General features: G+C 47.2%; 1 protein-coding gene across 7 annotated transcripts in view; it reads left to right on the forward strand.

The window, feature by feature from the left end:
- Positions 1–1,510: 1,510 nt before the first annotated feature.
- SPTAN1 (spectrin alpha, non-erythrocytic 1) overlaps positions 1,511–24,927 on the forward strand; it is a 60,353-nt gene continuing 36,936 nt past the window's right edge. For 3 of the 7 annotated variants that reach the window (XM_029201428.1, XM_029201430.1, XM_029201434.1), the window contains exons 1-12: positions 1,536–1,673; positions 11,718–11,957; positions 12,932–13,057; positions 17,171–17,311; positions 17,543–17,689; positions 19,059–19,192; positions 19,356–19,500; positions 19,578–19,732; positions 20,423–20,558; positions 22,813–22,914; positions 23,789–23,926; positions 24,435–24,545. In XM_029201428.1, the coding sequence (XP_029057261.1) occupies positions 11,721–11,957; positions 12,932–13,057; positions 17,171–17,311; positions 17,543–17,689; positions 19,059–19,192; positions 19,356–19,500; positions 19,578–19,732; positions 20,423–20,558; positions 22,813–22,914; positions 23,789–23,926; positions 24,435–24,545 (1,572 nt within the window). In that variant the 5' untranslated portion in view covers positions 1,536–1,673; positions 11,718–11,720. Of the gene's footprint in view, positions 1,674–11,717; positions 11,958–12,931; positions 13,058–17,170; positions 17,312–17,542; positions 17,690–19,058; positions 19,193–19,355; positions 19,501–19,577; positions 19,733–20,422; positions 20,559–22,812; positions 22,915–23,788; positions 23,927–24,434; positions 24,546–24,927 lie in introns of all 7 variants that reach the window. The other 4 variants (XM_029201429.1, XM_029201433.1, XM_029201431.1 and 1 more) reach the window with 4 other exon arrangements.

Here is a 24,927-nt window from a genome sequence, read left to right on the forward strand (position 1 = left end):
CCTTTTCTTTTCTCTGCACTCCGGTAGAGTAAGGGAATGTGGGGGGGGGGTTTCCTCATTATCAGGGCTCCAGCCAGAGCAGCTCAGAAACCCGATTACAGATCCCAGGCACAGGGAAGAAGCCAAACTACTGAGGACCAAGAAGCTCAGGGCTGGGCCCAGGCCCAAGTTCTGGTGCAGTGCCTAGTGCCTTTATATTTATTTAAAGGGGAGAGTGCTTGGTAACCAGGAGGCTGAGGCCTTCCTGAGCTGCAGAGCTCCTGGTCTGCCTGACTGCACAGGAATGACCTGGATGCTACTCTATGGCTGTCACCCAGCTGTCATGGGGGTGGGGAAAGGGCGTCCTACTTGAGGGCTTCTAGCTACAGAGCCAGGCCCTTAAACTGCTAAGACTATAAGGAACAGAAATTCCAGAAATCCTCTGTTTTTCTTTTCTCAGCATTCCAGCATCCACCATCACAATGCCTCCCTTTCCTATGGTAAGGCAGTATAGCACACTGTTTAAAAGAAGGTTCTGACTGCCCGGATTCAAATCCTTGCTTTTCCTCTTGCTAGCTGCCTGACCCAGGGCAAGAGACCTAGCTTCCATGTCAGGGCTCCTTTGTAAAATGAGGAAATAATACCTAAATCATAAAATTATTGCAAAAAGATTTTTTAAAAAGGTAACACACATAGCATAGTGCTTGGTACATAAGGAAAGGTCAATTAATAATGGCGAGATGAATCAATGTCTCATTTATAAAATACAATTAGTGCATCCTATTCCATTGCTGAGCTGTCCGAAAGCTTTTGATGTAAGAATATAAGAAATTATTAACTCTTCAAATCTCGGAATGACAGACATAAACACCAAATTAGTCGGCTTTATTTTTTATGATCGGATTCGGCCTTTTCTTACCACCTTCTCAAACCCGGAGCCCCAAATCATCCTCGGTTTCTTGACCCCAACTCCCACCAGAGAAGGCTGACTTGGGGCCCCGGCACCAGCCTTCTCCTAGGGAAAGGGGGAAGGAGGAAGAGAAACACACGGGTGATCTCACCCTTTGGGACTGGGCGTTTTTCCGGCTGGGACGCGCAGCATCCCCAGCCAGACTGCGGCGATGGCCCTGCCCCGCCCTTCGCTGCAGTCCTGGAAGGGCTCCCAGGGGCGGAGGGGTGGGCTGCCGAAGATTCTCTGCAGGGCGGGGAGGGGCAGGATTGGAGGATGCCAGCTGCGGGGAGGGCGGTGCGGCTGGAGCATCTCTGCCAGCCTGGGCGGACGCTGCGACTCCACTGCACCATCAACCCCCACCCCTGGCGCGCGCACTATTCCTTCCCCACCCTGCCGCGTCCCTCCCGGGGCTCGACTCTTCCGCCGCATCGCCTCTTCGGCTCCTTCCGGGAGTTCTCGGCCCTTTCCGCCGGGTGATCGGGCAGCGAGCAGGCGGGAGCTCCGCCCCCTTTGGTTGGCCGGCGCTCGCCCCCGCCCCTCGCGCCGCGCTGCGGCGCTTCCCCCGAGCTCGCGACCGCCCGCCGCCGGAACGCGCGTGGCCGCCTATAAAAGAGGCGGGGCGCGCGCGTCGCCGCCACTACCCGCTGCGGAGCGAACAGGGAGGGACGGAGGCAGGTGAGCCCCGTCGGTTCCTCCAGCACCCCCGGCCCGACGCACCCACTGCCCCCACCCCCAGGAGCCGGTGAGAGGGGGAGCGGGCGAACTCAGGGCGGGAGGGAGGCCCGAGGGCGGCCGACCCCTGGGCGGGGAGCCGGACGGCCCCTGGGGCAGGGCGGGGCCAGCGCGCGGACAGGTGAGCCCGGCCGGCCTCTCCGCTCCCTCAGTCGGGCGGGGAACCGGGCGAGCTGGCCGCTACCGGCTTGTGGTGCGTGGGCTGCGGAGGAGCTGCCGGGCCGATCCTGGGCGCCGGCCGCTGGAATGTCATTGACTGGGCGGAGGAGGCGGCGAGGCCGCCGGGTCCTTCCCCGCAGCCCAGCCTGGCTGCGGCCCCGCCCTGCTCCATCCGGCTGCGGCAGGTGGGGCGGGGGCTTCCTGGTCCGGATCGTTTCTCCAACCCCCCTCTCCGCAGAGCGCGCTCCCCCCACCGCCCCCAATCCCTTCCCTCAGTGGGGAGCGACTTGTGCAGCTCCTTTTCTCAAATCCCCACCAGCAATGCCGGCCCAGGCCTTGAAGGAGAAAAATCCGGGAGTAAAGGGCTCTTTGACCTTAATTTCATCCTGTATGGCGGTTCTTGGCCTTCTCTGGACGGAGAGGTCCGAGACCGGCCATCTCCGTTTCTTATCTGTAATAAACATATTTTTCTTACCCAACTGTGATTTGCTTGTAAATAGCAGGTAGGTGCGGCGCTTGCTTTGTATGAGACCCAAACCAAATAACTTAATAGCTTAGAGTTCTTTTTTTTTTTTTTCTTGCCCCGAGACCGGGTCTTTCGAGTCAAGGACATAATTATTATTTGTCAAAAATTTTACAGCCATGCCGGTGTTGAATGATAGAGCAGCCTTTTGTTTGAAAGCAGTCCCTGCGAATTTCATTAGATGCTTCCCAAAGAAAATTGCTTTTAAAAGTCTCTGAGGGACTGGGTTAAAATGTATTTTAAACAAAGGGCTTGTTAAGGTTAAGGGTTGAATATGTTTTAAATTAAAAGCTTGAATAGCTCAGGAAGCTGGGTTGAGATGATGCTTCAACTGGCCAACACCTTGTCAAATCTCTTTTGTATAATAGATCCTAAACTATGTAGGCCCTTTGTTCTGTCTTCATCATGGCATATTAGAAAAACTTACCATGATGGCTGTTAGGGAAGAAGAGAAGAGAGACCATATGAAATATTTTCAGAATGTGTTGAGAAATTGCGTCATCATAGCAATTGGACTTAACTAAAACAGAATGTGTCAAAGATGGAAGGGTGGGAGTGTCTGCAGCCAGGAAACAGAAAACCTGAAGAAAAGCAGTGGGAACACTCAGCTGTATGAAGCCATCGAGCCAAGGTTCCAACTCATCAGACTAGTCATGTATTTTCCCTTTTGTCTGCAGCTAATGTCAGCTTTTGAAAGGTCAAATTGAAGTCCGAGTTTTAAAAATGTGCTGCAGGAAAATAAAAACGTGCTGCAGTAAGGGCCTCTGTGCAGGAAATTAACAGTAAGCCTTTTTTAGTAACTGGGCCAATATTACTCAAAGGGACCCTCAAAGTGTGTTAGCTGTTATCCAGGGACCTGGATGGAGAGCCGAGACTCAGAAGGTGGATCTGCTCTCTGCTGGACAGGTGTGAGGCAGACCTGCAGTAAACGGTCAGCTGGGGAACATTCTCCGATATGCTTTTGGTCTTTGGCAGGGCGTTTGTAGGAATTGAATAATTAGCAACCTGATACGTCACAGGCTCACAATATGAGCTTGTCAAGCAATCTCGTGAACAGGTTTAGGTGGGGAGAGCTGTTTTTAAGTGTATCTTTTGGTTCCCTGGGTTAGACTTGCCTCGGCTCTTCCTTTACCCGCCTTCTTCCCTTGGGCGCGGGGGCGGCGGTGGGGGGGGCGGCTGCAGAGGGTGTCGGGAGTAGTCCACAGTCCTGTCATTGCTGAACCTGCACTAAGGACAGTGGGCACGAATCCGGCCTTGTAATCAATCCTCCGTGGGCTACGCGAGGACTCTGCTAGTCGTGCGGTGGGTCTGCTGCAGCCCATCAGCTGTGGTCGGAGTAGGTAGAAGAATGCAGCACCCTGATGGCAAATGCCGACTCCAGGAATGCAGAGGAGGCCCACAGAACTGATCGCTTGGGGCCAGTGGGCAGAAGCAGCTGCGCTTGTACTTCCCTTCCACCGCTTTTGCATACTCCTCTTGTATGGGTTTTGAACGGGAAATAGTATTTTGTGAAGGAAGTGTCCCAGTAAACTAGGCCCAAGGTCGATCTTTGTAGCTTGAGCTCGTTCTTGTTTCTGATGACTTCACGAAATTATGCTATTTTATTACTGAATGGAAGGGGGTACAGAAATCATCTAGTACTGGGAATCTCAGCTAATGTATCGGAACGTGGGTTGGGGGAGTGCACGTCTAGAAAAGGGATATTTGGTATTATTCAGGATTATTTGAAAATTGGGAAACTGAGACCCAGAAGAGGTTATGACGTGGCCAAGGCAGCGCATCTGCTCAGACCAGAGAACCTTGGTTCTTTCTGCATTTTCAATTCCTGGTTTAGAAGCTCTGTAGAATGAGAAGGGCACCGGGAAAATAGCTGAAATTTGATTTTTACCTGTATTCATATATTTTTAAAGACCTGTTGTCTTCATTGTGAAATTATCGTGTTCAGTTTGCCCTTAGAAGCTTGTTACCTTGCTCTTCGCCCTCCCTCTTCAGACGCCACATTCCTCCGTCATGCTGTCATCATTTCGTAAACGCAGAGTCCAGGTATTTGACCAGCATGCGGGAAGTGTGTTACCTTTTCGGTTTTGCCTGGCTTGCAGTGAAGACACATATGTGTCAAAGAGGTTGAATGATCCAAAGAGAGGGGGAAGAAACCCCTCCTGCATGACCTGTTAAGCAAATTGGTTAGGGTCTGGGCTTTTATTTGTTTTCTTTGGTGTTACATGAACAAAAGTCTTAGTAGATTTATTCTAAAATTTCCAAAGCCTTTGTTTTTTCACCTTCCTCTCTTTAAGGCATGAATATATTAATTTCTTATCACCCTACTGGTGTCTGCATGTACTGTTTGCTAATTTTTTTGATTGATGGTTACTTGGTTCTTAAAAACCAAGGGAGTAAACACATTATCTTAGATATTTAGAAAAAGTAATCTGAAAACATGTAAAAATAGTGTTTTTCAATTTGACAAATATTGTAAACTTGGGTTTGTTTCCATCGATTTACGTTTTTTTGCCACAATCCTTATAATGAAATGGAACTTGGATTTTCTTGCTTATAAAAAAGCTCACTACCCATGTTTTTATTTGTGTACAGTTTTTACGTGTTTGCTAAATTGGACCTTTTTCAGAAAGAAAAATGCTTAAAATTACTGTCTTGATATCCCATAAGCAGAAGTATAAGCTCTGCAAATTTCTAGTGATTATGGGTGATAAATCCGAGGCAAGTCCTTTTATAAATCAGACTGGTTAATTGTTTAAACAAGGTTTATAAAAATGGGCACGTTATACCTTTTTCCTGTTTTGAATCTCAGTAACAATATTTTGCACTTAAACACCTCTCATCTGGATTTTACAGGTTATAAAAGGTAAGTAGCAGCAAGGTAGTGTTTGGGAGGCATTCAGGAGTAAGTTTTCTCAACCTTGCTTGGCGTTTCTGGATTTTGATGCAGTGCAGTATGAATCTTTTGCTTCTTTAAGCTAAATCCCTGCTCACCTCCGCAGAATCCTGCTAACAAGTTGAAATGAATTAATCAATTTGAAGGCTGACGTGCAGATCTACAATCCTGATTGGAATGCGGTTTAAGCAAAAATATTTCTGTTTTTTCCATGGTTAAAATTCTTAATTTATATATCATTTACCTCTTTGCTTACCTTCAGGTCTACCACTAAAATCTGCAGCCGAGCTGGTTTTGACTTAATTCACTTAATCTGAGAATCAGTTGGCATCAGATTTTATGGTGCTCACCATTTCTTTGGTGCTTTGTTCTCGGGGAGCCCTTCCGCATCCGTGGACGTAGTTCTCCTGCTTTGGAAATGTAAAATGTGCTGGCTTTCTAAGCCAGGGAAAAAGGGCATTGTTGGTTCTGCACCTTTGGGCTCTGACTAAGCAACAAAAACAGAGCTGATGGATGGTTCCTCTGACATTTTGCTCTGGGTGATCTTTATGAATTTTTCCATAGAGCCAAATGCTCTCTTCATCCTGTTACTCCTGAAAATCCCTTTCCCTGCAAAACAATATATCTGAGTCCTGCCTGAGGTCTCAATTCATCTTGCAGTGTTCCAAACGCCCCTGTCTGCCACATTCAGCTCGCTAAGATGTCGGCACTCCCAGACCTTTGTTTCCAAATAGGCACTCCTCTTGTCTTCATGACAGTTTTACTGTCTTCTGAGGTTCCAGAGGGAAACTCTTGACTGGTGAATTCTTCCACTCTCCAAGATCTGCGTGAGGGTGTCCTAAGCTACTCACTCACTGCAGGTGCCAAGTGAGCAGAGTTGGAAGCATTTGACCTTTGGTTTGAAAGTGTGTCTCCACAGTCTTTTCTGTTGCTTAACAGTGTTCTTCCCACCCACTGCCTCTCCCCGCCCTCCGGAGACAGACACCTCCCCTTGCACAGTGGTCTTATAGCTTTTGTGGATGAGGGTAAGGCTTTAAAAACTTCCCTAAGTACATAGCAAGAACTGCCTCAGACAGCTGTCTGTTGGCAGTTGTCAAGAAGACAAAGATATTAATTAATGGCTGGCTTCTTTTGTAGGAATCATTTTCCGTTGATAATGTGTATAAGTTGGTGTTGGTTATGAGGAGTCCTTCTCGTGCATGACTTTGGATTAAACCAGAACTTTCTAGCCAAGATTCATATCTTGGCTTTCTTCTCAGAGATCTAGCTGTATTGTAAGAATACTGACAAGTTCTTTTTATTTATTACAATAGAGGACATAGTTGTAATTCCTGTTTTATCCTCTGTGCTCAATTCACATTACTTGCTGAATGATGCAGCTAACATTTTGATTGCTGCATTGCAGCAGCATTTAAAAATAGCCAGTCTTCTCTAATAATTATTTGCCAAAATATGACCTTTTTTCTTCAGTTCCCTTAAATGGGAAGCTGTCCTTAAACAGAGAGTACATTTAGCCCTTCGTCTCCCCTCCTTCATTGGCCACAAACATAGACCTGATTGACAAAATCAGAGTTGAGATAAGCAGTCAGTTGATTGCTGTCCTGGAATTTGGCTCCTTTGCGGTTTTTAGGCAGTCAGTGGAATAGATAGATAGGCTGGTATGGTTGGAGATTTTTTTTTTTTATGGCACATTTCCCAAAGTCTTCCTTTCTAGCTCTCAAAAGGTGTTAATCCCATTAAGGCTGGGAACAGCCCAGGGCATTCTTTGTGGAGTCCACCCTATCAGTCAGCTGCACATTTCTGGCCTGGGGTGGAGTTCTTGCAGTGTGCAGCAGCCTCAGGGAACACGGTGCACACAGGCAGAGTCCAGAAAATTCCACTAACTCTCACAGAGTTTTGGGTGAGAGGTCGTAGCACCTTTGGATGGCAGTAGTTCTTTGGAGATAGGAGATGTTTTCCTGTGTTTAATGTAGTCTGTGGAAATGAGCCATTTAGAAGCAAAGAGAAACTGGAACTTGTATAGAGACAGCTATCAGGAGAAGGGGTGGGGAGGAACTGCTGTTACCCTGTCATCCTTGGCTCCTGTAATCACGCAAATGAAAACTCTGAGTGCCCACAGCAGTGGGAGAGCACTGCTGACTTTCAGATGCCCAGCTCCCCGGAGACAGCCAGTCATGACTTGGCCAAGCTCCCACCTACTGGCGTCAGCTGATCTACTGCAGGAAAGAAAAGTCCATTATTGCCTGACCAAAGCACTTGGTATAGAATTGACTTGTTCTACTTCACTGGGGTGACAAAGAGGGCCTTTTAGGTTGGTTAATTTCAGCAGGGCCTCGCTGGACTGTCTCCCTGGATTGGTAGGGTCAGATCAGCAAGCGCAACCCAGGCCGAGGGGCTCGCTCAGGGGGAACCTTTTCAGTATTATTATGTTGGGAATTCTTTTTTCATCAGAAAGGGCTGCTTCTGAATGTGATCGTTTAGAGATTTCCGTGGCAGCTAAAGGAAATGCAGTGAATCCTGTCATCTGGGGCGGCAGGACAAACGCCATAGACATTCTAAAGACTGAGGCATCTTGTAGAAAGGCACATACAGTGGAGCTATTGTTACATGCATAACTAGCGATACATTACTTGGAAATTTTATAAGCAAGCGAATTAGACACACAGTTTCCTACTGTTTCTCCACCTAACTGTTTCCGGAGAGATGAGAACAGAGGAAGTATATAAATTATTCTTAACACCAGTTGTTCACTAACTTTAAGAAGACTCAATCTTAAAAAAATTAATTTTGATTTTTTTTTTAATGATTCATATATGCTCCTTCCCCCTTTTTTTCCCCCCTCAAGTGGGGATGGAAAAGATAAGAGGTAGTAAAGGGAATTAATAAATAACTGAACAGCCTTTCATAAAGAGTGTGTCAGCTCCGATCATGTTAAGAATCACTGGTTCTAGCATGCTGGTCTGGGAACTGGAGCATCCTCGATCACCCTAGCTCTACAACTTGCTTATTAGATCTTTTGTCTCCTGACCACTTAATAATGAAGTGACAGCAGTTTCTCTATTTCTAAGCTCAGAGTGTAATTGACTGTCTAAATGTGTGCTGAGTTCTGTGGTCAGAGAGTAAGATAAGGTCTCTTTCATAGTCCCTTAGGAATTCTAAATTCCCTAGAGAACTTACAAAAATGCAGGGAGAAGACAGTTATCCGGGTGCGGGCCACCCAAGCTCAGTAATTCAGGTCTGGTCATTAGGTTGACGCCCAGTGTTGTAGCTTCAGTCAGCACATTCCAGCTGTTCATTCAGCCACCAAATCTAGCTGTTACCTGGCCAGAATTCCAGTTTGACGATACAGAAATGAAACTGGGCTGGACTACTGAGCTCTCTCCACCCTTCACAGAGGAGCCCAGAGCTGCTTCTCCAGCACTCAAACAAACATTTGTTAATGACGTCTGTCTGCTAGAAATCGGGATACAATTGGGACTTCCCTGGTGGTCCAGTGGTTAAGACTACGCCTTCCAATGTGGGGCATCAGGGAGCTAAGATCTTGTGGCCAAAAACCAAAATGGAGAACAGAAGCAACATTGTAACAAATTCTATAAAGACTTTAAAAATGGTCCACATTGGGCTTCCCTGGTGGCACAGTGGTTGAGAGTCCGCCTGCCGATGCGGGGGACACGGGTTCGTGCCCTGGACTGGGAAGATCCCACGTGCCGCGGAGCGGCTGGGCCCGTGAGCCATGGTCGCTGAGCCTGTGCATCTGGAGCCTGGGCTCCGCAACGGGAGAGGCCACAACAGTGAGAGGCCCGCGTACCGCAAAAAAAAAAAAGGTCCACATCAAAAAAATCTTTAAAAAAAAAAGAAAGACAGAAATCGGGACACAACAACAAAGAGTACATTGCTCAGTCTCATTATACGGTGAGAAGTATGTGCAAGTGCTTTGTAAATCTGCAGAAAAATGTGATTAAATCAGAAAAGGAGGGAGGGAAGGAGCCTTGAGTACAGCTTGGTAAGGAGGCCAGATCCCTGCAGCTTCCTCCTGCAGTTTCAGCTCCTATTGAGACATGAAATTATCCGGACAGAGGAGAGACAGAACATTCTGGGCAAAGGAAGCCTGAGCAACCGACTTGGAGTCTTTAGAGAGAATCATGTGTTTGGGAAGAGAGTATTTCTCTGTGCCAGGAGGGTACGGGGCATGGGTGAGACATATCAGTCAGGTGTGCTGGGCCAGATTGGAAGATTCAGCTAAAGAGGTAGATTCTTTCCTCTCTCAGAAGGGAGTGATGAAAGGTTTTAAAGCATGGGAATGACGTGACAAAGAATATGTTTCTTGTTATAGTCAAACAAATACATTGGACTTTGTGGGAGAAAACCAATAAAGATAAATGGTTAATATGTGGAGAGTAATTTGGAAGGAATGGTGATAGGGCTAAAATCCCCTCACGTTCTCTCCCTAGGAATCTAGGTCTCTTCATAGAAAAGATAGGCCTCAGAGTTGGTTAGGTGCAGTCGATAACTTTTCTTGACACCTCTTAAAGCTGCTTTTCTCTCTGAAAAGCTGGAAACTTTGCCCCGAGCTTAGCAGTGTTGTTTATCTCACAGCTGGATGGGGGCAGGGAGTGGGGGGCACTCAGTGGCCTCCAGACCTAATCCTTAGCCAGCCTCTCCTTTCCCATTGGCTGGGCCAGGCGAACAGGGTAACGGGAAGAGCTGTCAAATACGTTTCCTGGGCAGCACAGTTTTTATATCTTGTATAAATTATGGAACAAGAGCTGGAGAGGCCATAAAGCTTATCTGGTGTGCTTTTTTACCAGGTCACAACAGACCCTTCTCGGTAGAATGTAATTTTAAAGTTAGAAAGGTCTTGGGACCATCTCATTTTCAACTGGTGTTTTCAGTCATTCTGGGAAATTGAGACACAGAGAGGGAAGGCAGCTCGTACAAGGTCACATGTTACTGACAAATTTACATGCTCTTTGTCATTAGTGTGTACCTATTTCCTTCTGTGGGTCCTTCCTTGGTTAGAGGATAAAATGGCTTATTCCTGAGAGAAGAGCAGGGAGCATATTCTGGGTTTGTCCCATAAATAGGTCAGATTTTCTTTTTGACATTCAAGGTTGGTGAAACTGTCCAGATCTGAGAGTTTAAAGTTGGGGTAGATTGAGTGCTATGGGAAAGTACCACCTACTCAATTAGCCTGTGTTTGTTGTTAACTGGAGCAGGTAAGAGTCGGGTAGGATAAATCTTTCACCACACCTTTTTTTTTTAAGATATGCTGTGATTTTCTTTGAATTCTGTGCATTCGGATGAAGCAAAGCCTGTTCATTGCCCAGCCTGAAGGAGATTGTAGGATTGACTTTTTGGGGTGACTGAAAAATCCACTACTTTAGGTAAATCCAATTGGATTTTGATGTTAAAGACTCAGTTACTGGGCTTCCCTCGTGGTGCAGTGGTTAGGAATCTGCCCACCAATGCAGGGGACACAGGTTCGAGCCCTGGTCCGGGAAGATCCCACATGCCGCGGAGCATCTAAGCCCGTGCGCCACAACTACTGAGCCTGCGCTCTAGAGCCTGCGAGCCACAACTACTGAAGCTCACGTGCCGCAACTACTGAAGCCTGCGCACCTAGAGCCCGTGCTGCACATCAAGAGAAGCTACAGCAGTGAGAAACCCGCACGCCGCAACGAAGAGTAGCCCCCGCTCACCACAACTAGAGAAAGCCCACACGCAACAGTGAAAATCCAACGCAGCCCAAAAAAATAAATTAATAAAAAAAAAGACTCAAGTTACTTGATAATCATTCCCTTTTCTTCAGTGAATAACAGGCTGAGATCTAGAAAGGTAGAAAAGCTGAACTAAGAATAAATGTTTTCGGGCTTCCCTGGTGGCACAGTGGTTGAGAGTCCGCCGGCTGATGCAGGGGATGTGGGTTCGTGCCCCAGTCCGGGAAGATCCCACGTGCCGCGGAGCGGCTGGGCCCGTGAGCCGTGGCTGCTGAGCCTGCGCGTCCGGAGCCTGTGCTCCGCAACGGGAGAGGCCACAACAGTGAGAGGCCCGCGTACCGCAAAAAAAAAAAAAAAAAAAAAGAGTAAATGTTTTCTAATCTCCACACCATGAAATGCACAGACCAGATGAAAGGACTGTTGAATGGATTTCTCAGTAATTCTTTGAGCTCCAAAGTTGGTGTTTCCTTTGAATTCTCAAGGCTCTGTAGAATTGACAGTGTAAACCATAGTTCTCCCCTTCACATTTCTCGCCTGGTCTCATTGCAGTGTTGGTGAGGCATCCTCTGAGGGGCCCACTTGGGCAGCCATTTTTTTTGAGGGAATGGGGCCTGGGCTTCACTCTTAGCTCCTGAGAAGGGACCACTTGCAATTCATTTGTCTACTCGGGCTCTCATAATTCTTTATTTCCTTCCAAGAGGCTAATGCCATTAAGTCTATTTTGGTGTCATGTGCTTACTTCAGGACTTTCTGTCTTTTCAGAAAATGGACCCAAGCGGGGTCAAAGTGCTGGAGACAGCAGAGGACATCCAGGAGAGGAGGCAGCAGGTCCTGGACAGATACCACCGCTTCAAGGAGCTTTCGACGCTTAGGCGCCAGAAGCTTGAAGATTCGTACCGATTCCAGTTTTTCCAAAGAGATGCTGAGGAGCTGGAGAAATGGATTCAGGAGAAACTGCAGATTGCATCTGATGAGAACTATAAAGACCCAACCAACCTGCAGGTGTGTCTGAGGTGCCTCCCAAAACTCTAGAGCTCAAATGTCTTTGCCCCGAATTTATACAGAGCTAATTATGACCTTGAGAGATTGAATGTAGATCAGACATAAGGAAGGACTCACTCACTATTCTGAAAAGCCCTTAGTGGTTGTATTAGTGGGCATGAATGTGGAATCCTGCAGGTTTTAATTTATCTTTTGCGGATGCTTTAAGCCGATGGTTCTCAACCCGCTGCCTTACAGCCATTGGTGATCCTTCATCATTTTTCAGGGAGGGTCTGGTTTGATCTCTTGGAATATGTGTTTTTGACAAAGGTACGCTAACAGTGTTGTTGCTGGTGAAAATTTGTATAGCTGTTTAAAAAAAAAAAGCCTTTCTTCTTGTTGATTTTGGTGAAAGACTTTTTTTTAGCAAGTGGAACAGTGGTTGTACCCATGGTTTTTTTACTATGCCACAGTCGTCTGAGAAGAGAAAATGATGAATGCTGGTTTAGGTGCAGGCCCTGCCCAGCTCAGCGTATGAGTAAAGGGAGGTATTAAGAAATGGAATGTGTCAAATCAATCAAAGAGTATGGTTTCTAAAGCAAGCTAAAAAAAGTCATATCATGAATGAATGTGAATGGATTCGTCATAGATAAACACTACATGCTAAGCAGGCTCTCAGTATGGTTCTGTATTTCTAAAAGGGATTGGATGTCCATAAAGGCTCATTTCCTGATACACAAGAAAATTACGATATTTTGTAGCATCTTTTGCTGTCTGCAAAGCTGTGGTCCTCAATGGCCAAGCTTTCAGAGGGCAAGTATGGACGCAGGCAGAGCATTTGAGTAATTGAACCGGTAGGGGGATGGTTGGGAGGCTGAGTGAGGCGTCCATAGAGAGAGGGAGTGGGATGCAGGAGGGGAGGAATAATAGGGAGCTGGGTGCAGAATGACGCGTGCCGAGGAGCACGTATGGCTCATTTCACGGTCCACCGACAGGGCAAGCTGCAGAAGCATCAAGCCTTTGAAGCTGAGGTGCAGGCCAACTCGGGAGCCATTGTGAAGCTGGATGAAACTGGCAACCTCATGATCTCAGAAGGGCACTTTGCATCTGAAACCATCAGGGTGAGTAAGAGCCGTGCCTGGTGTGGATGGCCTTCCTCTCTGGTAGAGGAATGTGGATTCATGCTTACATGTAAATTTGGGTTCCTAAAAAGATAGACTTCCTGAAAAGATAGGAATTTGTGAAGTATCCTGATGGAGTTACCAACTCCTGCTTTTGTAATATGATGATTCAGTAGGTCTATAAACAAGCGTTTGTGCACTCAGTGAGGAAATTAATGTTCCTTTTGTAGAACAAATTAGGATGCAATTAGACTTTAAAGAAGACTGCATATATTAAACTTTTAACATTTTCAGATGGTAATTGGATGGGAGAGCATATTAGTGAAATTGGTGAATTTAGGGATTAGGACACAAAGATAAATAAGATTAATCACAGACACTATAAAGTTCTCTGTCGGAAAGCTTGCTCTCTGGATCTTGGTGCCTTGCCCCAGGAGGGATTTACTGAGGTCTGGTCAGCAAGCCTGTTAAAGGTCCAGCTGTGAGGAATGACGTGTGGTACCTGTTGGTCGGTGACCGTGGCGATGTAGCTTACTTTGAGGCAGGAGTCCTCAGACTTGGTCTGGCTTGTTTGGGTGCCATTTGTCGAGGCTGGGGCAATAACTGGTCTTTCTCTGTTTTGTTTCACATTTCCAATACCAAGGTATTAAGGGCAAACAAGCCTCTTTAGGATGAAGTGCGCATGCTTAGTCTCTCATAGCTGGATGCTCTCATCTATCTTTGATTTCCTTCTTATCTGTCTTTGTGTTTTGTTCTTTGTCATCCAAAGTCTCGTTCCTTTGAGGGACCAACCTTTTCAGTCCTTGACCTGTCGAGGCAGTCCCAAAGACTAAGATGAAAGCCACAGCTAGAAATGTCTCATCCTCTGCTGTTCCCTGAGACGCACAGTGGAACCTCCACAGGGATTTCATTCCCTTAGGTTCAGGTCTAGTAAATACTTACTGTGTCTCTTTTGCTCTAATATACTCTGCAGTCTTATACTGAAGACTTGCAATTAGCCTTAAGCTTATTATTAATAATAAACTATTACTAGTAATGATTGTAAACAGGCAATAAAAGTAAATTCTAAATGCTATATGCCAACTATTTAATTACTACATTCAACCCATGCAGGCAATATGATGCGTGTCTCTGCAATTAAATACAAAGACGTGGGACTTCCCTGGCGGTCCGGTGGTTAAGACTTTGTGCTTCCACTGCAGGGGGCATGGGTTTGATCCCTGGTTGGGGAACTAAGATCCTGCATGCTGCGTGGCGCGGCCAAGAAAGTACAAAGATGCATCTGCTCATTTCCCCACTCTTTTGTATATAGTCTTACTGTAAATGAAATCAGCCAGAGTGCCGATTTGCTGATTCAGCTGCTCTGTATTAGTTTAACCAGGTTACAGGCGGGGAAATATGAGAAATAGATCAAGTGTTTGTCTTTAGTAATTAATGTGGGGGGAGGGAGACCCAAAGCTCTCTTCATTCCCCTCTTCCCTGTTTAGAGATCTTATTAAAGCAGCATTTGAGGGACTTCCCTGGTGGCACAGTGGTTAAGAATCCACCTGCCAGTGCAGGGGACACGGGTTCAAGCCCTGCTCCAGGAAGATCCCACATGCCACAGAGCAACTAAGCCCATGTGCCACAACTACTGAGCCTGCACTCTACAGCCCGTGAGCCACAACTACTGAGCCCATGTGCCACAACTGCTGAAGCCCACGCGCTCTAGGGCCTGTGCTTCGCAACGAGAAGCCACTTGAGTGAGCAAGCCTGCACACCACAACGGACAGTAGCCCCCGCTCGCCGCAACTAGAGGAAGCCCGCGCGCAGCAACAAAGACCCGATGCAGCCAAAAATAAATAAATTTATCCAAAAAAAAATTTTGAAACTACTGTTAGCTACTATTTGTTGAGAAGCTGTTAATAGCTATTTATGTGCGAACACTTTGCTAGGACTTTTACATACGTTCTCTCTAATCTTCACAAGAAGCTTGCAAGGTAGCCATAGTATAGAAGGGTAGAAGCTGAGGCTCAGAGAATTTTGAGCAACTTGCTCAGGTTCCCACAGCTAATAGGTGACAGAACCAGTGTTTCAATCTACTCCTTTCTTTAGTTACAGTTATTCACTTTATTTTCCCAGCCCGAGTTTCATTCCTATCAGCTTTCTTTTCCCCCAACTGCTTCTCTGAAAGCTGCTGCTGCTTGCTCAGGACCCTGCTGAGAACTTTGCCTGAGCCAGCCAGGATTCTCCTCCACCCTGCCCGCTGTCCACGCGTTCCGTAAGCGCACCTGCCTCCCTGCCCACTCACGCTCTCAGACACCAGCAAGCTTGTGAAACTGGCCTCTGTCAAAACTGCAGTATTGACAAGAGGAGACATACTGGGAGTGGGAAAGTTGTTCCAGTCCTGGAACAGGCCTGGCCCTAGCTCTTCCCTCGAGGGTATGGAAATGAGATGTGTGAGAGACTGACGGCTGACTTGTAGGTGAGGATTTTCTTGACGCTTCTGTGGCCTCATTTTAATTTGAGCAAAGGGGGGACTTCCCTGGCAGTCCAATGGTTAAGACTCCACACTTTCACGGCAGGGGGCGCAGGTTCGATCCCTGGTTGGGGAACCAAGATCCCGTATGCAGCGCGGTACGGCCAAAAAATTAAAAAAAAAAAAAAAAAAAAGCAAAGTGTTCTCCTTTAATCCCTGCGTCTGTGCCCCCAGGCCCCACGGCCGCCCCGTCTTGTTACTGACCTGGCCCAGTAACGCAGTAGCTTAGTTAGGCAGGCAGCATTAACATAGAGGAAGGTGGGTGGGCTGTGAAGACTGTTTGTGTCCTGGATAACCTGTCTGTCACCGGTTTAGACTTTCACACCGTACCGGACGGCGTGGCGCCCCATAGTGACCGCCACCCACATTGGCTCCCACATCCGAGTAGGTGGAGTATTGACTTGCTGTTGGTTGCCTTTTCCCCCTTGCCTGGGAATGCCTTTCACTTCCTTCTCAGTGGTGGACTCCGGTTTGAACCATCAGCGATGGAAGTGATTGTAGTGGTGGAAGTGAATTGTGTGAGCCTTTATTTTCCTCCCAGTGCTTTCTCCTTTCAAATGAACCACCAGTACTTGCTCCTAAGAGAATCCACCCATGTTGACTATCCCGTGGCTTTCAACTTTTCAGTTTGCGGGGAGTGGCATCTCAACGATGGGTGGATCCCAGGTTTCTCTCCTGGTAGTGTTTGTGTTTGTGTCACTTGTTTCTGTCTGTGTTATACAGAAACTCCCAGTATCTTGGGTAGGCATAATCAACACCTAGAGATTGGGTTAGAATGCCAGACTGCATCGCCTAAGCTTGAATTGATGATAATCCCTCTAGTTCCTGACGAGTCCTTACTAGGACTGTGCCATGAGAACCCAAAATGCTGGGAAGTGACTGTTTGGGCCTGTGGCTGCCACCTGGGCGCAGCTTGATGTAAACCTCACTTGGGATGTACTGTATGTACCACAAGCTGCATCTTTTCACGAAACACCAAAACAGCTTCTGCCAGGAATCCTCTTTGAAAGCTGATTGTGTTTCAGGACCCCATCTTTTTACTTTTATACTAAGGTTTTCCTCTTTACTTGTGCCTCATAGTTATTTCTTTACACGTATGATGCCTATGGGACATCTTGTTTTCTCCCCTCTACCTCCGTGAATTCAGAACACACACTTAAGTGATTCCTGCTGCGGTTGCATGATCACACCTCATCTTTTCCTTCCCCAGTAGTCTTATGACCTAGAAATCCCACTGTGATAATTTAACAGTGAATATAACTGAAAACATTACCTAAATACTTACCAAATAATGTGCTATCTATAATAACTGATAATTACAAAATAATAGTAAATTCCTTGGCATAAACTAGAATACGTCTACCTACGAAAGGTCAGTTATTTTGTACTTTAAGACCTACCAAACCACTGTGAAGTGTATGCATTTTCCTCTTCTCATTTAACTTTACAGTTTCCCCTCAGTGTAGAGATTATCTATCTTTTTAAAAAGACTTGTTCAGAGCTCTGTGAGGTTTCTAACTTGTTGGAACTCTATGGAGGAGCCAGATCCCACAGAAAAGGTTGTAATCTGTGGGGTTGGGCTCTTTAACCTCCAGACTCGTTTGATGGAGCTGCACCGCCAATGGGAATTACTTCTGGAGAAGATGCGGGAGAAAGGAATCAAGCTACTGCAGGCCCAGAAGCTGGTGCAGTTCTTACGAGAATGTGAGGACGTGATGGACTGGATCAACGACAAGGTACGTTTGAGAAGGAAGGTGTGCTGGGGAGGCCTTGAGGAAAGAAGGGGACGAGACCCCTCCATGTCTGCAGCTGAGAGCCGGCAGAGCGGCAGTGCAGCACACAGAAAAAACTGCGTCTGCCGAAGCTGCCGCGGCCCCTACCGGAGCCCATTTCGTGATGGGGTTCTGGAAGCCATTGTTCCCAAGTGTTTTTTTGGTGACTCTGGCTCTGTTGTGGTCCCTGAATAGGAGGCAATTGTGACCTCTGAGGAGCTGGGCCAGGACCTGGAGCATGTGGAGGTTTTACAGAAGAAATTTGAAGAGTTTCAAACAGACATGGCTGCCCACGAAGAAAGAGTTAATGAAGTGAACCAGTTTGCCGCCAAGCTCATTCAGGTAAATAGGGAAGTGCTGTGCTTCTCACAGCATCGTCACATTAACTTCCTTTACTTGAACATTAATGTAATGTACCGTCATTACATTAACTCTTCCAGAAGAGAAGTTTTGATTGGGTTCCTGATTTCTGAGTGAGCAAGTTTTGGTAAGCATGTCTAAGAGTTCTGTTTAGGTCTAAGTAAGGCGGCAATACTGATCACTCCTAAATTGGAAAATGCATTCTAACTTGTGGCCTTGGGCAGGAAGGGCAGAGTTCCTTTGATCTGTTTCCTTCACCCACTTTCAGGTAGGGCTGAAGCTTTTATTGGGCTGCTGAAGCTGGGTGTCGGGGTTTCTCAGACTAGGGTGTGGTGGTGAAAGCTTCGTAGGGTTGGCAGACGTCCACCACTGCCTGATTGCTCTTCCCTTCCTTTTAGAGTCGGAGCTTCCCTGGGCTCCCGGGAGCCTGGGGAGCCCTGTGATGAATGGCTCTCCACCGGGAGCTCAGGAGCCATTAAGAGGGGAGTGGGGCAGCCCCTCCCAGTTGCATGCATGTGCGGTCCTATCACTGCCGCTTTATTCTCACCTGCTACCACAGGGCTCCGGAGACATCGAGTAGGATGAACTCGGGAGTTTCTGCTTTAGGGAAAACTTGATTTGGGGGGCGCCGTACACATTTTATGTATGTAGATCCTTCGGCACCGGCACTTGTTCCCTTTTGGATCCAGAGCCAGCATTCCTCAGGTGTAATCTCACCCTTCCAAGTGGCGAGTGAGCTGTCCCGGGAATCCTGGGCCGTCCCAGGGTTGTGCTGAGGAGAGCAGGCAGGCCAAGCCCGAGATCTCACAGGTGGATCCCGCAACCCGGAAGTGCTTCACCTTATTACTTTACATGTTATTTTTATTTAAACAAGACAGAATGTGGTTAGTGGGGAAGAATACTTTGAAAGGAATATCTCCAGTCTGAAGTTAGGAACAGACCTGGAAAACCATGTGTCTGGGCAGGAATGCTTATTAATAGCCTCGTGACGTTTGAAACAACTTTGGAGCGGCTGGGGCGAGCGGTGCGTTGACCAGGCCGCCACAGAGGTGCAGCTGAAGGGCCTTAACTAAGCAGGGGGTTTGGTGCTGATGCACAGAGAGAGGCTCGCCCCACAGCTCCAGGGCGCAGAGAATGGCTCTCGCCTTTTTATAGAGCAGGAAATGGGAGCTCTTTTTTTTTTTGGAAGCTCTTTTTGAATGAGCTTCCCTTCATTCCACACAAAAAGCCAGTGTTTCTTTAGAACAGTAAGGTTTGCTGAGGCGGCCGCGTCAGGGAGCCAAGGCCGGGCGCGCAGTTGGTGGGGCCAGAGGTGCTGGTCTGAGCGCAGTCTCTGCCCTTCCTGGCTCAGGAGCAGCACCCCGAGGAGGAGCTCATCAAGACGAAGCAGGATGAGGTGAACGCAGCCTGGCAGCGACTGAAGGGACTGGCCCTCCAGAGACAGGGGAAGCTGTTCGGGGCAGCCGAGGTTCAGCGCTTTAACAGGTACCGAGCTGAGGGGCTTGCGGGAAGGGGTCTCCCGGGGGGCGTGGTGAGGCCCAGGGCGAGGCTAGGAAGATGTGGGGCTGACTGGGTCTTGGCCCCGCGTGGCGTCCCAGTCCCAGGTGGACGTCGTAACTGTGGATTAACAGGTGCCTCTGTGCTGTAGGGATGTGGACGAGACCATCAGCTGGATTAAGGAGAAGGAACAGTTAATGGCCTCTGATGATTTTGGCCGGGACCTGGCCAGCGTCCAGGCTCTGCTTCGGAAACACGAGGGTTTGGAGAGAGATCTCGCTGCGTTGGAGGACAAGGTGGGTTTTGAAGGCAGCTGACTCTAGAAGTGAGTTAGCCCGGTCAGGAGAGCAACCCTGACAGAGTGTGCCTGCAGGTCAAAGCCCTGTGCGCCGAGGCCGACCGCCTGCAGCAGTCCCACCCTCTGAGCGCCACCCAGATCCAAGTGAAGCGAGAGGAGCTGATCACCAACTGGGAGCAGATCCGCACCCTGGCCGCAGAGAGACACGCACGTCTCAACGATTCCTACAGGTAGAAATGCTCCTCCAGGGCCCCGCAGCCCGTACCAGGGGGCGTTTTTTTTAGAGGCGATAGGAAGGCAGAGTTGACGGTCAGTTCTCTCTGCTGAGAAACCTTCTGTATCGCTTGACAGCTTTCCTCTAGTAAGAAAAGGCAGATGACTTTTTCTTACTGTATTTGTTATGTATTTTTATATTGTATATTAATATATTTCTGTGTTATATTTGGAGACTGGAAACTTTGTAGTGTTTGCATATACACACATAATATTTATAACTTTATACATATCTTTTTTCCATCCCATATCACTGTGTTAGAACCGATGGAAATGGAAATAGTCTCTTTAGCAATGTGAGCATCGTGTGAAATACTCTGTTAAAATTGAGTAAATCAAGGATTGAAAGGGAGAGAATGCTTCTTACTAATAACTAAGGGTTGAACTGGGGAGTGACAAGGAAGTTGAAAATAAGGGACAAGCTTGGGGAATTATAGTGATGGACAGAACCTAAATTTTAAAGGCTTGATTTCAGCCTTCTTCTGCTTTCCTTTATAGTCTAGATTGAAAGAGTCCCATGTTTCCGAGGGCTAGAGTTTGTATGGTTCGTTAAGACATCCAAGGACATGAATTCAGAGCTCTAGGGCGGCATCTTCCATCTGGGGCCTCCCCTCGAGACCTCTCCTCACTGACCTTTCGTTTCCCAGGCTTCAGCGCTTCCTTGCCGACTTCAGAGACCTTACCAGCTGGGTCACTGAGATGAAAGCCCTCATCAATGCAGATGAACTTGCCAATGATGTGGCTGGGGCCGAAGCCCTGCTGGATAGGCATCAGGAGCACAAGGTAAGGTCTCCACGGTCTTCCAAAAGTAAGGCCATGAGCTTAACAGGGCATCACTGTAGCTCTGTCACTTATAGCCGGAAGTGGCTGAAACCTTGCTCATAGGTGGCTCTTGCCATAGGGATTGTGGCTGGTTCTGCCTTTGGAGACTTGCTTTACCTTCTTCTAATAGATGGTTAAGGGAGTTACATGTCAGGAGAATTAACTACGGTTCGTAAAAGCAAAGGGCCAAGCTCTGGCAAGGTGGAGGTGCTACTGTTTTGCACATGTGTCCTGTGCCACCTTAAACAATGTCTTTGTTTAAATGCTGAATTTCATAGTTGGTTTGAGTGAATTTAAGTTGCATGATTTGCTATTTCCCCAGAGAGCGTCCATGGGAAACTAGTTTTATGAGATCTTAATAGGCTCTACCTTAAGAAGAAGGGGTTTCTATGGCTAAGAAATTCTGGAAAACACTGTTAAACAAGATTTTTAAAATTATTATTACTATAGGTCTTCTGAGAGGTGCTAGATATAAAAAATTAATATACAACAGTCAGATATGCCGCCTCTGTACTAGCAGCAGTTAGAAGCGTAATTTTTAAAAATTCTACTTATAATTGCATCGGAAAATATAAGATACTTGGGAATAAATCTGACAAAAGTTGTGTAAGACATCTGTGGAGAAAGCTGTAAAGTTTTGATGGAAGAAAAGGAACACTGAATAAAGGGATGGGCAGGGATGGAATGATCTCTTATAAAGGTACAAATTCTCCCTAAGATTTATACATTCAGTGCAATTCCAGGCGAAGGCCTTTATTTCTGGAATGAGACAAGATGATTTTTTTTAAAAATTTAATTAATTAATTAATTTATTTTTGGCTGTGTTGGGTCTTCGTTGCTGCGCACAGGCTTTTCTCTAGTTGCGGCAAACGGGGCTACTCTTTGTTGCGGTGCGCGGGCTTCTCATTGCAGTGGCTTCTCTCATTGTGGAGCACAGGCTCTAGGCGCACGGGCTTCAGTAGTTGCGGCATGCGGGCTCAGTAGTTGTGGCTCACGGGCCCTAGAGCACAGGCTCAGTAGTTGTGGCACACGAGCTTAGTTGCTCTGCGGCATGTGGGATCTTCCCGGACCAGGGATCGAGCCCATGCCCCTGCATTGGCAGGCGGATTCTCAACCACTGCGCCACCGGGGAAGCCCGACAAGATGATTTTAAAATTAATTTGGAAGAAAAAAAAAACAAAAACAGCTGAGATAATTGTGAAGAACAGGGGAGGGACTCACCCTACCAGGTATTATAAAATCATAAACAGATCCATCTGGCAGGACTTCCCTGGCGGCGCAGTGATTAAGAATCCGCCTGCCAATGCAGGGGACACTGGTTCGAGCCCTGATCCGGGAAGATCCCATATGCTGCACAGCAACTAAGCCCGTGCACCACAGCTACTGAGCCTGCGCTCTAGAGCCCACAAGCCACAACTCCTGAGCCCGTGTGCCACAACTACTGAAGCCCACACACCTAGAGCCCATGCTCCCAACAAGAGAAGTCACCACAATGAGAAGCCTGCACACCACAACGAAGAGCAGCCCCTGCTCACCACAACCAGAGAAAAGCCCACGTGCAGCAACGAAGACCCAATGCAGCAAAAATAAAATAAAGTAAGTTTATTTTTAAAAAAAAGGATACACCTGCCAATGCAGGGGACACGGGTTCGAGCTCTGGTCTGGGAAGATCCCACATGCTGTGGAGCTACTAAGCCCGTGTGCCACAACTACTGAGCCTGCGCTCTAGAGCCCATGAGCCACAACTGCCGAGCCTGCGTACCACAACTACTGAAGCCCGCGCGCCTAGAGCCCGTGCTCCGCAATAAGAAGAGCCACCGTAATGAGAAGGCTGTGCGTAGCAACGAAGACCCAAGACAGCCAAAAATAAATTAATTTTTTTAAATGTTAAAAAAAAGAAATCCATCTGGCACAAGAAAGACCCGAAATAGACCAATGGAACAGAAGACAGAGAGCTCAGACCCTATAGATGTGTGGAAACTTGACAGTTTGACAGGTGGCACAAAAAGCCAGTAGGAAACAGACTTCTTAATAAATGATGCTCTCCTGTTCGATGACCTAGGCTGTTATTCGGAAACCTGGCCTTATCTTTGATTTTTTTCCTCATTCTAGATGTGATATTCCTGATTTGTAATGATTATGTGAAATTCAGTAACTTCCTCTTCTTTTACAAAATGCTGGGCATAAATTGTCCTTTTTCTCCCCCCCCCGTTAGGGTGAAATTGATGCTCATGAAGATAGCTTTAAATCTGCCGATGAGTCTGGACAGGCCCTGCTTGCTGCTGGTCATTACGCCTCAGATGAAGTGAGGGAGAAGGTAAGAGAGGAGAAAGACTCTTTTACTAAGTCTCCGAAAGCTATTATCCAGCCTTAAATATCCAGACGTTGCATTCACCCTGGTGTGTGAGAAAACTTACACAAGAGATTCCGCCTGGAAGCAGCAGCTCCAGAGATGTAAAAAGCAGATGTGTGGCGATTGATCAGGGAGAGAAAGTTCCATTTGTTTGGGATGCATGCAACACATTTCCTACTTAAAGGGGGCTTTGCAGGGAGCTGAGTCCTGCATTAGTAGTGGGAGCCAAGAGGAAACAAATTTGTATTATTTGTATGTATGTGTATAATTCCAGAGTTTCAAAGTATCTTTATGAAGATGCTTGAGGAACATTAGATAACGATATATATTTTTAATATTGTAGAGACCAAGAAGAGACATTTCAAAGACAAACTTTATTGTCATTAACTTTAGAGCCTAAAAATTCAGCCTAGGGCATTCCTGGGTCTAGTCAGCATATTCTGGGGAGTACCCACTCAATTGACATCTCTCACCTAAGAGCCCCTACTCCATTTATGCCGCCTCGCTTTTACATAGATGCCCTTTTTCTTCTACCTAGGGGCTTATTTGCCATTTTTGCCTAACATTATTTGTGATAATGTGGCAGTAAATTAATTCTAGATTCATTCGAGCAGGGCCACCCCTCTTAGGTTTAACATAAACTTTCAGCAAGCCGCTCAGGATCTGTGGTTTCTTGTGGTTTGCCTGACACGTGCAAGGAAATGTTCTCCTTCCCTTATTTAAATCGGAACAGAGGCCTGAAGGTTGGCAGAGGGTTGGAAATGCCAGGGCAGCCTCTGTGTCTGCCCAGCGGCCGTGGGCACTGAGGTTCCCTCCACCTGCCCCCTCTCCCTCCCAGCTGACCATCCTCTCCGAGGAGCGGGCCGCGCTGCTGGAGCTGTGGGAGCTGCGGCGGCAGCAGTATGAGCAGTGCATGGACCTGCAGCTCTTCTACCGCGACACTGAGCAGGTGGACAACTGGATGAGCAAACAGGAGGTGATTGGGGATGGGAACTGGCTGCCTGCGCTGTCTGCTGCTCAGTTAGCACATTCTGTGTGGGCATCACCACTCGTTCAGTTCTGCGTCAGGTGGAGGGGTTGCCAGCTTCTGTGGGCTCTGCCAGCACGGTCCTTGCTGCCGAGATGGAAAGGCCCTCAGAAAAAGCCCCAGTTTTTCAGGGGAGTGTGATGGCGTGAAGTGTTTTGTTAAAGAGATTTTGTTTCTTTAGAACATAGCATTATGCGTAATTTAAATCTAATAGAAGCAACAGAAGCTATTGGAAAAAAGTTTCACTGGAATGTGGAACAAGGATTTCATGCTCTTGTTGGGTTAGTTTTAAGGGAATCTGAAGAGGCTTCTGGCTTTCTGGGGGAGATTTGAAGGTGTAATAGCCATAGAACTTCTTTCCTCCTTTTTGTCCTTCTGCCAGGACAGCCTTTGCTGTCCAGCCTTAGGAGGTGAAAGGAATCAGACATTATCTCAACACTTTGTTTCCTCTTGTAAGGCGTTCCTGTTGAATGAAGACCTGGGAGATTCCTTGGATAGCGTGGAAGCGCTTCTCAAGAAGCACGAGGACTTCGAGAAATCCCTCAGTGCCCAGGAGGAGAAGATTACAGTAAGACCCCTCCTTGCTGTCAGTGCCTTCAAATGATCATGAGAGTCAGCAGAGGTCTCGTCTTGTTCCAAAAGGTTCCTGAGCAGGTTCAGTGAAGGCTCCGGGTGCTTAAAGTCTCACGGTGATGATTGACCACCTTGTTGGAGACACAGCACGACTTCTAGAATGAAGTCATTTTCTTGATGTAAACCTCCAAGTTGAGATTACCTTCCTCTAAAAGTAATTAAGAATTAATGTAAGAGATATTTTCCCATTGAACACAGACCTTAGAAGTAGGAATTGAAAGGCTGTTGACCCATATCTGACTCCATCAGTTCCTGCTGTGACGTTAGCTGCAGCTAATGTGTCCAGTCCTGAGTGAAGCTAGCGTAACTCTGTGCCC

The sequence above is a fragment of the Monodon monoceros genome, unplaced genomic scaffold (genome assembly GCF_005190385.1).
Source record: "Monodon monoceros isolate NGI ecotype Baffin Bay Population unplaced genomic scaffold, NGI_Narwhal_1 Super_Scaffold_5, whole genome shotgun sequence".
Taxonomy (NCBI): domain Eukaryota; kingdom Metazoa; phylum Chordata; class Mammalia; order Artiodactyla; family Monodontidae; genus Monodon; species Monodon monoceros.